This window comes from Podarcis erhardii, assembly GCF_964252035.2.
Source record: "Podarcis erhardii genome assembly, chromosome: 4".
Lineage (NCBI taxonomy): Eukaryota > Metazoa > Chordata > Lepidosauria > Squamata > Lacertidae > Podarcis > Podarcis erhardii.
Window position 1 is genome coordinate 76,683,935 of NC_138508.1, and position 17,319 is coordinate 76,701,253.

General features: G+C 40.5%; 1 protein-coding gene and 1 long non-coding RNA gene across 8 annotated transcripts in view; one reads left to right on the top strand and one right to left on the bottom strand.

Annotated features, from left to right (window-relative positions):
* Window positions 1–17,319, bottom strand: part of AFF3 (ALF transcription elongation factor 3) — a 237,265-nt gene that overhangs the window by 124,255 nt on the left and 95,691 nt on the right. For 6 of the 7 annotated variants that reach the window (XM_081857861.1, XM_081857859.1, XM_081857858.1 and 3 more), the window contains one exon: window positions 7,837–7,881. The exons of the other annotated variant lie outside the window; for it this stretch is intronic. In XM_081857861.1, the coding sequence (XP_081713987.1) occupies window positions 7,837–7,881 (45 nt within the window). The remainder of the gene's footprint in view (window positions 1–7,836; window positions 7,882–17,319) is intronic. 7 annotated transcript variants of the gene reach the window in all.
* The window catches only part of LOC309339711, a 104,946-nt gene that overhangs the window by 42,900 nt on the left and 44,727 nt on the right, over window positions 1–17,319 (top strand). The window lies entirely within an intron of this gene.

A 17,319-nucleotide genomic window follows, 5' to 3' on the forward strand; every position in this document is an offset into this window, starting at 1 on the left:
TTTTATTTAATGATTAGACAAGGGTTGGGAAGAGACAACAGAGACAGCCATAAATGAAGCACCAGCATTTCTGAAATAAATTCTGTAATGAGTATCAGGTCTCCAGACTTGATAAGTAAAAGTTTGAAACAATAATTTCTCTCACACATTTGCCCTCAAAATCTGGTTGTTAAAAATATATATGCAAAGACAACTTAACATAATGGTCAACATGTTATAGGACAACAGTTGAATGAATAGAGAGAGGGAGGAAAATAAGTGGGTCTACAGAGTAACTAATATAAGGAAGTCAGAAGTGCTGCTCCTGGGAATAAATTCTGTTTTAGCCTGAAAGCTCCCTAACGTGACAGGTGGAAGTAAATTATATCAGAGGCAGCTCAACTTCAAGGTGTTGGCTTGGCCATCTGGGAGCGGGACTGGAACAGCTGTCAATTAGACCTTGGAGTGAGCAGAGAAAGGTAATAGAAATTTTTGCCAGCCTAATTATAAAAGATGCTCTGCAGCCAAAACGTCAAGCCTGGAGCCAAGAGATAGTGAGGGGGCCAAGAAATCATGAAACTGATTTCTGTGGCTTGCGAGGCAGGAGAAAGACCTAAAGTAAACTTTTTAACTTTCTGGAATTATTTTGTTTTGCAGGAATAGAAGCAGGTTACACACATACCGAGAGATCTTCAATACTTGGACTTGGCCCTTAACCGTATCTTACACTCCTTCAATCCATGATCATGTCTGTGTTGCTAGCACAACACCTCAGACATGGCACAAATAATTCCCCATCCATTGTCTTCAGCGGAAGGGAAAACATTAGAAATAAGCTGCTCATGGGACAGAGACTACTCTGCTCATGTCACCAGGACAGAGCATAAGCATATGATAGAATTCAGGACCCACTTCCAGCATACAAACACCAGTATATAAACTCCACAGTGGGAAACCGTAACTCAAATTATAAGAATGCCCTGCATGGGGCTATAATACTTTGGCCTCATATCGTTCATATTTAAAGCTTAAAGGGTCAAAAACAGGGAGAAAATTCATGCTAAACAATGAGGGAACACTGTGCATAAAAAATCCTCCCCCCTTTTTTCTTCTGCTGAGGCTTGAACTCCTATCTGCTGCTCCCCAACCTCATGTCCTGTTTGGTGAGCCACTGGAGGTTGCTGCTTTCCATCTGTGTCTATGACTGCTCTCACTGCTCATTCTGGTTCCTTCCTTTGGCTACTTGTCAAGAGTCCTTAACAGTTGTCCCAGGAAGGCTAATGTGCGGCTTCTTCAGGTGTTCTGCCCAGAGAGATATGTGGGTGATGTGTTGAATGGACTCTCCTTTCTTCCCTTTGCTCTATGTGCTTCAAAATGGTGGCTGTGAGGAGTATGACCTGCCCGTAGGGATAGCTTCAGGCTGGCAGTAGTGGGATCATTGCTGGCTGTGCTATTGGAGCTAGCAGGCAGGGATCAGTGGGGCATTGTTTTGCATGCTGCATAATGCTGGGGTATATGTTGGGTCATTCTGCCCATTTTAAGATCATTGACTCCCTCCACACGAAGGTGACATGTGGACATGTTTGCCAGCACAGTTCTTGATTGGTGGGTTTTGACAAGTGTTGCCAGGGGCACTGAGGGTGTGCCCACCATTTGTGTCTTTTCTGGTTGTGTTTCCCTCCTCTGTTCCAGGCTGAGCATGCATTGAGTGCAGTGCCCATTCCATAAGTGTAGTGGAATGCGGTAGGTTGGCTTTGAAAAAACAGAACAAACCAGAAGCATGTTTGATGCTCTTTCCCATGAACATCAGATAGCTTTGGAACTGCAGCAGCTATATTTATTAGACAGAATGTCAGAGTAATATTCTAGGCAGGTATTTGCAATAAAGGCAACTAACAGCCCATTCTTAGACGTAAGTTCCATTGAGTTCAATGGGGCTTGCTGCCAGGTTATAGGATTGCAGACTAAACGATGGGAAATGTTATCATGTTATTGAAAAATATATAAATATGTAAATGCATAAAGGCAAGTGAAGTGTGACACAGCTTCCTAATTGCTTAACATGATTCCCACTAGATGCATAAATTAGAGCTCCTATTAGCAGGACTATGAATAATAATCAGTTTACTTTCTGGCTTGTATCTAAATATACTTTCTATATGATTTCATCTTTTATTCAGTCAGTTAAAAGCAGAACATCTAATTACAGTTCCTATTAAACTTCTTTCTTCTTGCCACAGAGCATGTGTGATGACTGATTTTTTTTAAAAAAGGCAGCATTTTTAGCATATGGAAAAATCATGTTATTATTAATGCATTCCCTGATGACTCTACATTTCAATTCCCTTAATTATTTAGTCATTGCTGATTATGTCTTTTCACAATTCATTATCCCATTTCCTGCAACGTAGACATTTTATTCATTAAGTGTCAAAATGAAGGGTCTGACCTCCAGAAAGATAATCAGGAAATAAGTGGCAGATACAAAAGGTCTAGGTTTTCTTAAGTGCTCAATACTCCATCAAGACATACCATCTTCTTAGGAAATTACAGTGCAAGTCAAACATCATTTAAGAAAATATTAAAGGACCAATTGACACACAGTAAGTGCTGATTTCTATGAGTTCCCCCCTCCCAAAATATACACATTTTCAAGTCAAAAAGAACTGTAGTACATAAACACCGCTATCTAAGGCTTGTAATATAGAACAAAGTGTATAATTCCACAGAGCGTGTGTGTACTATACTTTGTAATGTGTGTATATATTTCAAACATTTGTACTCAGTTTTTGATTTTGAGGAAGTGGCTAACTAAGAAAGTAATAAATTAACATTTTAAAACAGCCCTTACGGCATAACAACAAAACATTAGAACTGCAGCAGAAAGTTACTGAATTCCACTGCTATTTTTGCTAATGGAACTTCCATAACAAAATACCTGGTTGGGATTCAGACCCTGCTTTTGGTATTTCCAGTGAGCAGTGCTATTTTTCTGGAAAAAGAGGTGCCAGAACTCAGCATCAACGCCTCACTTGTTCTCTTATAATGGCAATGGCGCCCACCTGAGAGGTGCCGGAACTGAGTTTGGGCTGGGAAAAAGCCCTGCCTTGTGAGTCTTTTGACCTTTCCCCTCTACTATATCACAAACATTCCCTCTAATGTTCCCTCTACCATATCACTCAGTTTTGAAAGAAGATTGTCCTGGGATATGGGGATATGCTGTTCAAAACCAGCTTAGGGAAGTTGATCTAGGTAATTAACACTGATGGACAGCATTTTCTATATAGGTAACTTCCTGGCACTTCAGTCCTCATCCAATAGAAGGAAACCTTGAACCAACATTGGTGGTGGTGGTAGGACATTTTACTACCCTAGCCAAATTCCACTGCATGTTGTGATAGTTAACTGTCCCAGAACAAACCCATGAGTGTGATGTCAGAAGTGTAGCACTTGAAAACTCCAGGGAAGCAAGTCTCATTTAAAAACAACTATCATGAGGCCGCATTTTACTGTAATACTAGGAAAAGAAGCCCCCTACTGATTAGATAGATAGATGATAGATTTCTTCTTGGGACATTTTATACCCCATGTGACTTTTTTTTAAAAGGCCTTACTTGTCAGGAAATTTCATTGATTTCAACAGATTCAAAGCTTGCACTGGTTAGCTTAAATAAGACAAATATTTCTTACCATGATGCTATTTCATTTTCTTTCAGCTACATGTGATTTCCTTATCATCTGACATACACTTTGTTATGCATTATTAAACAACCAATCAACTTGCCCCTATAGTCAGCACTGTCCCTCCTGCTTATTTTTCTTCCCTTTAGATAAATTTACTTCTGTTTTCTATCAAAGCGATTAATCATTTCAGCTAGCAGCATACTGTTGACAATCTGAGTCAATGAACTTCAGCCATCTTAATCTTCTCTTAGGTAGTTTAAAATATGCTCAGAATTCACTCACAGGCTTTACTTATACCTCAGTAGGATTCCAATTTTCTAGACTAAAAATGAAGTCTCCAAAGAGCACATTTTTTTGATTTTAATAGACTTATTTAATGCAATTTTAAGGGAATAAAGAAGAACAAACTGAGGGGCAGAATAACATATTCGTGCTTTTCAAGCAGAACAAGTTTTTACCAAGCTACATGGAAAGAATCCTGACCAGAACAGATCTTCCATATTGTAAAGAGGAAGAAAAACAGAAAAGATCATGTTTTCTTGCAACTTCTAGCTATATTATTTGAGAACTATTTTTAGAAGTCTATCTTGTTTAGCCCACACTGCACTCTTGCTTCCTGTTTCAGGAAATATATATAATTATTTTGACTAACTCAACATCTGCTTTCAGATGTCTGACCTTGTCTCACTTTTAGTTTTTGATTTAAAAATATAATGAAGTAGGATTGTTGTATTTGGCTGCAAGGCTTTCCCAGACACGCAACCTAATGTAACTAAGGAGATCCACATGTGGAAACCAGATTCTTTGTGTATATCACTTGCTAGACCAGGAATTGCAGGTGTAAATGGAATGTGTGTCCAAAGGAGCTTCCACATTGGGACTTAATATTGTAAACAGGTCATTTGGATGTCAGAAACTGCTCAACTTACCAGATTCTCCTGTCTTTCAGGACACACTGTAGTCTACAATTGCTTTTAGAAGTTGCTTAATCTTATTGTTTAGAAGCTCAAAGTTCTGTTTACTTGTATTTGCTGGCTTTATTCATATGTCTTTCAGCATTGTATTTCACCATACTGCTCAGAAGAGGTTTTATCTTATTGTTATTTTTTATTTCTATATACCGTATTTGTTAAGTTGTGGGCGAACATAGCAGACGACACAGCGATTTCTCCAGAGCAGCTCTTTATTTGTAAGCTGGACAGAACTGAACAGCAAACAGCTCAGCCGGCCTGCTTTTTTAGGCAGCCGGCTGTCAACATTGTAGCAACAACAACCTGCCTAAAATAACTGAGGTGGACTTGAGTGAAAACTATCTACAGTATCCCCCTGCTGGCCCAGGGTGAGAACTTCAGTACATAACAGTATTGGCCCAAATATAAGCTGCACCCAAATATAAGCCGCACCTTTAAAATTGGAGGGGGAGGGGAAGAAAAAAAGGAAAAATACCCGAATATAAGCCACTCCATTCCTCGCTGCTCATGGCTGCATACTGGGGGTGGGGGTCCGCTGTGTTCCCAGCCTTAGGGGAGAGAGCGGGGGACAATGTGTGGGGCAGACACAGCTTTGCTGCGCCCCTGGTGCTGTTTGCCCCACGTTCCTGGCTGCATACCGTAAGGTCGCAAATATAAGCCGCACTTTAGTTTTTCACGGTCGGAATTTGGGGGAAAGGGGAGGCTTATATTCAGGCCAATACAGTAATTATATGTTGGTAAAATATGCTGGGTTTTAAAAAATATGGTCCTGACTTTTTACATATTGTCTTAGTTCACACACACCTCATATGACTGCGTCTGACAAGAAACATAAGGAGGTTAAACAAAGAGAACTAAATAATGCTAAAGGGCATCAATCAGTCCTCCAGTTCAGCTATAGGGCAAGAATAGCTAATCTACCTCAGTCTAGTGAGTATCAACTTGAATTTGAAGACGTAATTCATGATTTTGCAATGAAAAGGGCAGGAAAAATAACGTAAATGGTTCCATTTATAAAATGTTTGCGGTAATGCTATGTTAATTAGAATTTTTTTAAAAAATCAAAACATGAACAGGATCGTGATAATGTCATGGCACTGGACATGGCAGAATTCCCATTTCTCCTCTCCCTCCTTGCAGCTTCCCATGCTTTGCTCCTGTCCATGCCTCACTTACTGGGGCCACACAGCTATGGCTTCAGGGTTCTGGATTGTGTGGAGGCCTCACACAACCTTCCCAGGACCCCAGTAAGTGAGATCTCACCAGAACCTAGAAACCACCTCTCCTCCATTGGTAGCAGTGGTGTCCCCCCGCAGAAGTGCCCCTTGGATTCTGCTGCCTGAGGCAGCTGCCTCAATCTGCCTCATGGACAGGCCAACCCTGCACTCAATGCCTTTACCAACCAAAAACTTAGAAAGTAATATGCAAGATTTGTAGGACTATTCTCCAAGAAAGACAGCAAGATGGGTGAGGCGGGATGGGCTATGGTTGAAAAGCTCCAGCGTATGTCACAATGTAATTGCAGAACTAAGATTAACTTTCCCCCCAAATCTAATAAAATTGTATGTCTGGCATAAGATTGTCAAATGTGTGTGGCAGGGGGCCTACACTACAACTTCGTATTTGGCCGCCAAATAATGGTGCCTTGTACTTTATTAAGTCTTTCATTCTAATTCGCTTATTTTCTTACTTATTTGCATTTTTACTTTATGCTTGTATTTTCATGGACTCACTTGCTCTTCCCTTACTTATCCTCCCAAACTTTTCACAGTGGTACTTTGGTTTTAGAACAGCTTAGCTTATGAACAACTTGGAAACAGAACGCTGCAAACCCGGAAGTAGGTGTTCCAGTTTGTGAGCTTTGACTTGGAAGCTGAACATGTTCCGCTTCTTGTTGAGTGTGTTCCATTTGTAAATTGAGTCCCTCACCGCTAATCAGAGGTTTCCTGTTGAGCTGTTGGCTGTTGAATCCCGAGCACCAATGCAACACAGAGGTGATATTTGGAGCTTTTGTTTTTGCTATTTTTTTGCATTTTTGATTTGGGGCTTTTTCGGGTTTTTGACTGTGACTTGTTCTTCATTTTATGGGACTGACTTGTGACTGTGGCTTGTGACTTTGTTTTTGTGACTTGTTTTTGTGACTATGTGGAACCCAGTTCAGCTACTGACTGATTGTGTGACTGTAGAAATGGATAAAAGCCCCCCTTCCAAACAATGACTATCATCAGTGCACATAAGGATTTTTTTTACTTTTTTATCATCTACAATGCTGTCTTATTTATTTTATAGTACAGTACATTGATTATTGCTTTCATTTTATGGACCAATGGCCTCGTTAGATAGTAAAATTCATGTTAAATTTCTGTTTTAGGGGTTGTTTTTAAAAGTCTGGAACAGATTAATCAATTTTGCATTACTTTCTATGGGAAAGCATGTCTTGGTTTTAGAACGCTTTAGTTTTGGAACAGACTTCCAGAACGGAATAGGTTTAGGAACCAAGGTACCACTGTATTCACTTTCCCATTTACTGATATTTTGCTTCATTACTTAAGAGGGATGGGGAAGCGAGGGAGTACCAGAACAATATGAATTCAATAAATGCCAAACAATTATAATGCACTGAAGAGAAATGAAAGCATCTTGCTTGCAACTTATACAAGAAAATAATAATTAAAATGTGAGCTTTCCATAATTCTCCTATAAGTGTAAGGTTTTCATAGAAAACTCTTGTGTCTTCAATTCCTGTCAGTAACAATTGAATTTGAGATATTTGGTGGAAGGAAGTTAGAGCAGCAACAGACATAAATCATTTTCTCAGGTTAATGAGCATTCCATAAATTCCTCACATTCCTTTTAAGGAAAATGAAACACCAATGTTAGGGCCTTGTTTTTGTTTGTCTAGCCTACAGTGACATCATTGTTAAGGAAGACTCTCCAGGATGCTATAGGAGAACATTATTCTCTCTCCAATGACAACAGAACAGCAGCAGGAAACTCCTGATACCATGCAGATACAACTAAATCCAGTGCCATCTAGTGACTAACCACATCATGACACTAATCATATTGCCCATGCAACATATAGATTTCTCTTTTCTCTGGTCTTTATATTTCAAACTGTTGGTATTTGTTATAGAATGCCTGGGAAGAGCAAGTCAGATCAAGCATTAATAAATAATAGAAGGATAAACTAGAGTCCTACCCGTAAAATTTCTTCAACGCAGCTGTCATCTCCTCCCCCATTGTCCTGTAAACAAGGAGTAATACAGTGAGAAATGGTGAGTCTGCAAAAATGTAAAGTAAGTAATTTTTTAAATGTTAATTTTGTCCCCATTTCAGTAAGTTAGAATCATGTACTTGATGCAGTTAAAAAACACCAAAACTGCAGTTTAACTCTAAGAGTTTGGATTTGATATCCCGCTTTATCGCTACCCTAAGGAGTCTCAAAGCGGCCAACAATCTCCTTCCCCCTCCTTCCCCGCAACAACCACTCTGTGAGGTGAGTGAGGCTGAGAGACTTCAGAGAAGTGTGACAGGCCCAAGGTCACCCAGCAGCTGCATGTGGAGGAGCAGGGAATCAAACCCAGTTCACCAGATTACGAGTCCTCCGCTCTTAACCACTATACCACACTGGCTCTAAGGCCATAATCCATCAGAAGCCTTTTCTGTATAAGCCCTGTTGAAATGGAGTGACTGTTGCTATGCTTTACTCCAGTTGCACAGAATTTCTCAATAAATTGTCCCTTTCATCACAAAATAAAATGAAGGTGGAATTAAAGGCCAGAACAACTTTTACTAAACAGAAAATTGTAAACATAATTTTACCTATTATACTCCTCTTCCTAAATGTTCATCAACATCACCTTGCACCAAGAGGAAACACATTGTACAACACAGCTGAGTAAGATACAGTTTGAAATTACACTGTATTAAGGGTGTATTCTGTTGAAGTAAGGATAGCATGCTGGGACGCGGGTGGCGCTGTGGGTAAAACCTCAGCGCCTAGGACTTGCCGATCGCATGGTCGGCGGTTCGAATCCCCGCGGTGGGGTGCGCTCCCGTCGTTCGGTCCCAGCACCTGCCAACCTAGCAGTTTGAAAGCATCCCCGGGTGCAAGTAGATAAATAGGGACCGCTTACCAGCGGAAGGTAAACGGCGTTCCGTGTGCTGCGCTGGCTCGCCAGATGCAGCTTGTCACGCTGGCCACGTGACCCGGAAGTGTCTGCGGACAGCGCTGGCTCCCAGCCTATAGAGTGAGATGAGCGCACAACCCTAGAGTCTGGCAAGACTGGCCCGTACGGGCAGGGGTACCTTTGCCTTTACCTTAAGGATAGCATAATCATAGCTAAGAAGCTCAAATCAGATATATGACTGACACTCTTCTTTAGAAATTAAACCAATGTCCAGACTTTAACATTCAAAAACTTTACTTGCAGAAACTTATAGCTATAGATGAATTATAACATAATATTTATAGTCAAGTGCTTATCCAAGCATGGGCTTAAAGTTTCTTTTTCTAACTTCCAAACAACTATTTTCCTCTCTTTCCAAAGCTCAGCACTCAGCCTTCTGTATCTCAGTTAGGCCATGCTTTGCAGCTCCTATGAGAGATCTCCACTTTTACCTTCTCCTATAGCTTTGTTCTCTTTCTTTTGAGCAGAGAAGCAGCACTCCAACACTCTATTCAACTTAGCAGTGTTCACAGTGGATTCTAAAACACAGTCATCTTGCTTTGTATAAAACAGTCTCTCCTTCACTAGATAGCTCCCATGTGACCAACGTTAGCCAATCACATGAGAACTACCAGACAACTCTCTAGAATTCAGTTACCAGCCAATCAAATTTAAACACATAGTAGTGCACACAAGCATTTACAATTTCAGTGATTTAAATTACTATACGTAACATAATGCTCATCCATCTCTGGTGGGATCTTGGTGGATTGTGTTTTAGAGCTGGGGCCACTGCTTTTCAGAAGTTGCCTGAGTCAGAAGGACAATGACCCCAGGGAAATTTGAATTTTGCTGCTGAACTGTATATTGTCACTTTTCTGATGTACTGCATATTTACATGGACTTTCCAACTGCTGTATTGGGATATTCCCCAGGCCAAAAGTCTTTGGGTGCCCAGAACACTTTCCTGTAACGATGTGAGAAACAACAACAGCTGATAACTTTAGATCAACAGCTTCACATCTGAGTTCTTAAAAAACCTCAAGACCCAGCAGCAACTTGTTAATTTTTATTTTGTCAATTAGATGCAGGAAAAGCAGTTCAGGCATGAATATCTGTCAAATATCTTTCATAACGAAGACTGCTGCAAAAAAATCCAGTTACTCTGCAGCCTTCAGTAATGTTTTCACACATTTGTTGGCTAATGGTCCAACCATCTTCTTGGCTGTTTTCTTCCTTCTTCTGTATTTAAAGACATTGTTATTGTTTGTCTTAATGTTTCCAGTAATATGTTCCTTCTTCAAAATAAAATTCACTTGCCTTCCATTTGTTCTACCAGTACTGTAAGTGTTCCTTCTCCCCACCCCCCTCCTCATTTGGGCAAGACATTCGCTTTTTAAAGAAAGGCTTCTTGCTTCAAAAAGTCCTGCATCACAAAACAGTCTGGCTTCTAAAATGACCCAGTTTTCTGAGAGCTCCTGTCTTCCCCTCTAATTGACCTTTACCTGGCTAGCCTTTTACAGAGCTTGTGGGAGAGTGCTCCTGGTTTTATTGGAGGGGAGGGGGCTGCTCTCAAGTCCCACAAGCCCTGACCATTTATTGCCCAGCAGTTTTGCTCTGAACCTCAAGATAAGATTCATTCAAAAGCTTATCAGTGCAGAGGTTCTGCTCTCTCAGCTAGGTTCAGAATGTTCAGAGATACTAAACTGTCTGAAATCTCAGAGGAAAATGGCTTTTACTGCTTTGTGGATGGAAAATGCCAGCAAGCACATTTTTTTCCGTTCCTGTGATTTCTTCCTCTTGAAAAATAAAATAAAAGCTTCTGCTATAGCATGCTGGTGTGGAAAGAAAGTGCTTTCAGGTGGTACAAATTCACCCCATATTTGTGTGTTCACAAATATGTCTACAAATATGACTAAAAATGTTATATAATGCTGAAGGATGCACAGTGACTACACACTGATACATTCCACTAAGAATGAAATTATGCATTTACCAGAGAATAAGATATCTTGAAAGCAGTGGGTCTGACATCTGTCTAGTCAGAAGTAAGTCCTACTTAGTTTGATGGGACTTACAACTAAGTGTGCATAGGACTGGACTAAATCAAAATTACATGTGTATAGGATGATGGCTTCAACCCAAACCCAAAGGGACTTACTTCTGAGCAGATCTAAGAACATAAGAAGAGCCCTATTAAATGGAGCCAAAACCATCTTCCAGCTTCCTGTTTACACAATGGCCAACCAGATGCTTATGGGGTGCCCACAAGCAAGATGGAATGCAATAGCCCTCACCCATGATTTGGTGACCAGCAACTAAAATTTGGAGGCATACTGCCTCCAGCAGTAGAACATAGCCATTGTGGTTGGTAGCTATGCAGAGGCTTATATTTCATGAACTTGTCTAATCCCCTTTTAAAGCCATCAAAGTTGGAGGTCATCACTATGTCTTGTGAGTGTAAATTCTATAGTTTAATTGTTTGATGCAGTACTTGTCCTGAATCTTCCAACAGTCAGTTTCATTGGATAGCTTCAAGTTCTACTGCATGCATAATCTTGCACACCTCTATCTTGTCACCCTCTACTTGCCTGTTTCATGAAACTAAAAAGCCTAAATATTGTAACCTTTATTCATGGTGGAGTGACTCCAACCTGTTGGTCATTTGGTTGCCCATTTGTGAAACCTTTCCAGCTCTACAACAGCGACCAGAACTGTATACAATATTTATTGCAAGTGTGCTCTCAGCATCATTTCGTATAATGGCATGATGATAATGGCAGTGTTGTTATTCTCAGTCCATTTTCTAATGATCCATAACATGAAATTTGCCTGTTTTGCAGCTGCTGAGCATTGTGTGAACATCTTCACTGAGCTATCCACTATGATCCCAAGGTCTCATTCCTGGTTAATCACTGCCAGTTCAGTCCCCATTAGTCAATATATGAAAGTATGGAAATTTTTTGTCCCAACATCCATTATACTGCATAGGATTGTACTGTTACTCACTGGTAAAGGTGCATAGGTTTAATTTAACATATAGACAATAGCTCTTCAGAGAGCTGAGTACGATACTGTAGAAGAATAATTGTCAATGGTCCATGTGTTCAATATGTCCACAGGAAAACAGGTTTATATGTGTCAGGGAACTGCCATCGGAGCCAGAGGGAGAGGGAGGGCTCCAGAGGGATTCCAGAGAGCGTACCGGGAGGGAGAGAAGCAGCCCATCTTCTGGGGAAGGAAATCAGCGTAACACTAGTGGAGAAGGGGGGCAGATGGGGGAATCAGCGAGGCGGCTCCATGACTCCTCGCCGGAGACCAGCGGGGAGAGCACGGGTCCTCCGCTGCCCACACCCTCCCTGCGCAGAAGGCTTCCGCGCCAGGAGAGTAGGCGGAGACTAGGCATCAAAGAGCTTCTTTGCTGGAAGAAGTTCAAGAAACGCCCACTGTCGGATTCTGCCAGCGATTGAGACAGCCACGGGTGAGTGGCTGTCCGGACAGAAAGGGTTCACCCAGGTAACTCAGCCAAGCGTGGCGCCGATTTACGCACGAGCAACCCCTAGAACCATTACAATATGCAAGCGCTGAGATGATTCTGGAGTGCAGACTGTTTCTTGTTACTAAGGCCTGGGATTTTTACACTGTGATTGAAACCTCTTAAGGTGAGGAGCGGGGGAAATGAAACCTCTTCAACCCTCTCTAGTTTTCCAGCAACATTGGAGTAATCAATTATAAACAGCTGCACTGATAATATTTCACTTTATAAAAGATGCCTGGGCACCTCCAGTGAAATGTTTTTTAGACATTCTAGCCAGGCATCCTCATAACTCTTTAACATTTTGCTCGTATAAAAAACACACACTGCAGTCCAGAAACAATAAGAGGAGATGTAATGGACTGGAACTGTATAGTTCTATTAATAAAATATAAGGCTTTTATTGTTATTGTGAAAGATTGATTGCAGAAAATCAATACTTTGTCACAGTATATTAATGCTTTTCTTATTTATTAAAATGGATGTTGAGCTGAACATATTCTCTTGCCACGCTGCTGGAAGATGGTCATAATTAAAACTGCTACTGCAGATTGCAGAGCTCATCCTGCTAGATGCTGTTGGATTCCTATCAGCACTCCTTGCACTCAGCAAAAGCAGGATATTCTCGAAAGTACCTAGGGCTTAGTTACTTGCCTCTAAAAACACTGTCTTTCCAGAAGAGCCAGCTGGGCTTCTTTGAAAATGTATTTTGCATAGTACATTATCTTCTGCAACATGTTTATTAGTGCATTAATGCATGAATAATTGTTTGAAATAGATACCTATTTTTTTTGGAAAGTTTTCATAGAGGAAATTGGATCTTTTTCTCCTTGTAGCAGATAAACCTATTTGCACAGCATATTAGTGCCCAGCCTTAATAAAAACCAAGGTCCGCTAGTGCTTTGCATTTTCATGCCAATTTTATTTTTTCTATTTAATTTAAAATATTTATGTCCCACTTTTTAACAGAAGCTTTCAGTTTGTAACGATTTATTTAAAAAGTCAGCATTAAGCATATACAGTGCTTGTGGTTACTCAGAAATTTAAAAAATCCTCATGAAAATTCTTCAGCACTTTAGTGCGCATTTCTCGTAATAAACACATACTTGTATGCAGTGTTGACTATACATTTCTGCGGGCAATTTCTCGTTATACAGTGCATTTTTGTATTTTCAGAAATATATTCATTTTAATGCACACTTTTACCAAATATATGCATTTTTGCAAACAGTGGTTGAAAAGCTGCATTTAAAAGTTCAGGTAAGTGTGAATTATGAATGATAGCTGTGTTTTGGTTCTCATGTTGTTTCAGAAAGCATGGATTTGATAGATTCGCCTCTAAAATGCAAACTGTCAAAAAAGAACAACCATATGCATGTTGTTAACCCAGAACAGCTCCCTTAAAAGAAAATTCAGTTTCCAGTAAGTTTTACTTTTTCCTAGAAAACCTGCAAAGATGCAACTGTTCAGAACAGAAGCATATTGTGCACATGTTTGTGTAACAGAGTATGATGCAGATATCTCATTGTAAAGGGCCAATGAGATTTCCAGTGCAATTCTTAGTTATTTCAGTGGGACTTGCTTATTTATTCAATAAATTTTATAAACTGCTTGTTTGTAAAAAAAAAAAAATGCCCAAGTGGTTTTCAAAACAGTAACATCAATTTAAAAAATCGTAACCATACGAAATTTAAAATACTAAAACAGATTAAAATGATCTCAATTTCCTAAGCAGCTACATAGGGTTGTCTAAACAAGAATGATTTTAGCAGGCGCCAACAAGAGTGAAAGGGCTTACTTGATCTCAATAAGCAGGGAGTTCCAAAGTGTAGGGGTTGCAACACTAAACAATGGTGTTATTACAAATGTGGGGCAAATGCAGATTAGTGGCTATCCTCATAAAAAGCTTCCCAAAGCTATTTACAAAGACAATACAAACACTAAAGCCAATTACAACAAATAAAACCAGTAAAAACCTTCTAAAAATTACATACAAATGGAAGACAGAGTGTAAACCAGGGGTTGGCAAGGTTTATCTTGCCTGGGCTGGATTGGTCCCGCAGAGATCCCTCTGTGGGCCAGATTTGTGTGTGTGCATGAGTGTGCGCGCCCGCAATTTCCAGCACCATGGAAGCAAGTCCCCGCACCACGCTGTGCTGGTTTAGCACAGTGCACAAGCGGGTACTTCAGTTCAGAGCGGCTCATGGGCCGGTCAAATGACCTCCGCGGGATGCTTCCGGCCCATGGGCCTTAGGTTGCTGACCCCTGGTGTAAACCAACAGCCTTAAGCCACTGAAACAGCGGTCCTATGAATGCTTAGTTAGAAGTTAAGTCCCAAAGGGTTGACTCCAGGGGTGCCTGTGCACAAGTGGGACAGATTTCCACTTGTACAACAGGACTTCATATTGCACTCTTCCCATATGAGGTCTCCCACACCCCCTCAAAAACTGCACTGGGGGGTTGATGTTTAGTGTTTAATGAAACTTACTCCAAAGTAAGGCTGAATAGGATAGCAACTGCATATATTCAACAAGCTTGTTTTTTCTTCTTCCAGAAAAAGACCAAGAACCTATTTGCATAGTTGTTGTTTTTCTGTAACAGAATGACACTTACAACAAAAGAGGACATTATGGAACAATTGACCTTTCCGCAACACTGTAATGTGAATCTAAACACCAGCTAGTACTACACAGCCCAACATATTGAAATAGATAGTTTATTCCAGGAACCCATACCCCCTTTTTAAAAAGTAAATTAGCAATAAATCAATAAAAGCTATGTAATGTGAAAATGAATTACATTGCTGTTTACATTATTTAACACCAAACATTGCTGTTTCGTGTGTTTGTAATTAGCGAGCTATAAAAAATAATGTCATAACTATGAACATAATGAGAAAAACTGTTTATAAATGATCATTGGTATTCAGTCCTACTGAGATGAAAATTATACAAACGAATGCAGCAGAAAAAAAGGGAGTTAAGGCTAAGGCTGGAAACCTCTGCATCTCCTCTTCAGTTGGCAAGGAGGATGGGGGACTGAAGAATCACCTACTTCAAGAATCTGTGGGTATCACTGCAGTCTGAATATGGGGAAATTCCCATGGGCCATAGAAACTGCTTCCACCATACCTGCCTGGGTGGGGGAGGGGTGCCAGAGGTGGCATCCCAATGGAGGTTGAGGAATGGGCGTGGGATGCGAGGAGAGGCAAAGAACATAGAATAATGGAAGGAGAACATCCGGGAAAAGCCAGGAAGGGGAGAAAAATCCTTGCCCTTGTCCCCAAGCTAGAAAAACACTGACCATTTATCTGATGATGGGAATACTTGCCATTAACGAGAACCCCAAAAGCCACAGGTAGCATTATCCTGTTTCGTAGTAATTTCCACCCTGGCTCATGCACTATTAAGGATATCTGGAAATTCTAGCATAGTCATTTATCAGTTACTACGACGGGGAAAGGACCTCAGCCCATTTCTCCGTGGCTATAAAAAAAGCCCCTAAGAGTGTTCGCTTCATATGTTTAAAAGGTTATAACAATTAATAACCTATTAATCAGCTCTTGTTCTATCATTACTGAATAATTATAAAGGTTTTAGCGAACAGAACAAATTTTATTATTTTACGATGAATGCACCTTTGGGCTTGGATGGCGGTGGGGGAGGGGAGAATCCTGTACTCTGCCTGAGCGTTAAGAGCTTTTCTAATTAAATGAATCATAAATCACTGAATAGATGGAGTTCTCTGAACATGAAGAAAAATCTAATCATTTGAGAAATCGTATCAATATTGTCCATAATCTGCAACACGGATAAGACCACAGATATTTCCAAAGCCATCGGGAAATCTTAAGAATGGACCTAAGCTATGGCCACAAATTCATAATAAAGAAACTATTACATAAGATTTATTTGCGGTGCTGACCTTAAATACTTTTACACCTGAACAAAAAGTCAATGCTCTCTCCCTCTCCCCACCCTCTGATCTGCGCTTGAGTTCATCACACAAAGGAGGCTGGAGACAAGGCCTTCTGATACCTGCTCCCAATTATCTGTTTCTGTACATTGTCACTGCTGGCCTGCACAATGGAATTAGAAGTTCCTTTCCCTCTCATGCTGAGCACTGGATGGTGAATAGTAAGACCAAAGCTTTTCACCAAAGCATCCAGGGACCTGCAGTTCAGCCTGAATGGTATAGACATAAGGTAAAGGAAGAAGGCCAAAATACTCTGTATTGATCAGTTAGAAGCCCTCTTCACTGGGCACCAAATGTTGTCTTTCCTGAGCCCGGTCAGGAACAGGTTAAAGTAGTCAATCACCCTTTTGAGTAGAGGAATCTGGACACCTAGCCAGAACCTGTCTTATTGGGGGCTTGCGGGCAAGTTTGTGACTTTGGGAGGCCAAGAGAATGCTCATAGCGTGTCCACTAATGTGCCATCATTGGAAGTAGTGACTCACTTTTAACGCCTTGGCTTAAAGAAAGAAAACTAATTACGCTTAGTGTGAGTGCCCAATTACTTGGAAATGGGAATAGATACATCCATCTGGACCACTCTACATTCTAGTGCGGGGGAGTGTTAATTTGATGTCTGCTAGTCCACAAATCCTCTTAATGGCCTTGACCCTACTTGGATCTGAATGAAGAAAAATAACAAATCCTAGGTTGAATGGAATCAAAACTTGGTGTGGCTATTTAATGCATTTTGTTTGGTTTTATTGTTGTGCGTACTGTATTGTTGTTAGCTGCTTTGAGTTTCTTTTGTGTGCGGTGGGGGAACAGCAAAGCAGAAGCATAAATAAAAAAGTAATATGTTTAGAGAATTGGAAGAACTTATAGGGGTGAATATTTGCTTAATATTTTCTCACACTAGGGACATAGGATGCTGCTGGCTTATACAGAGTAAGACCATAGGTCAGGCATAGGCAAACTCCAGCCCTCCAGATGTTTGGGACTACAATTCCCATCATCCCTAGCCAAC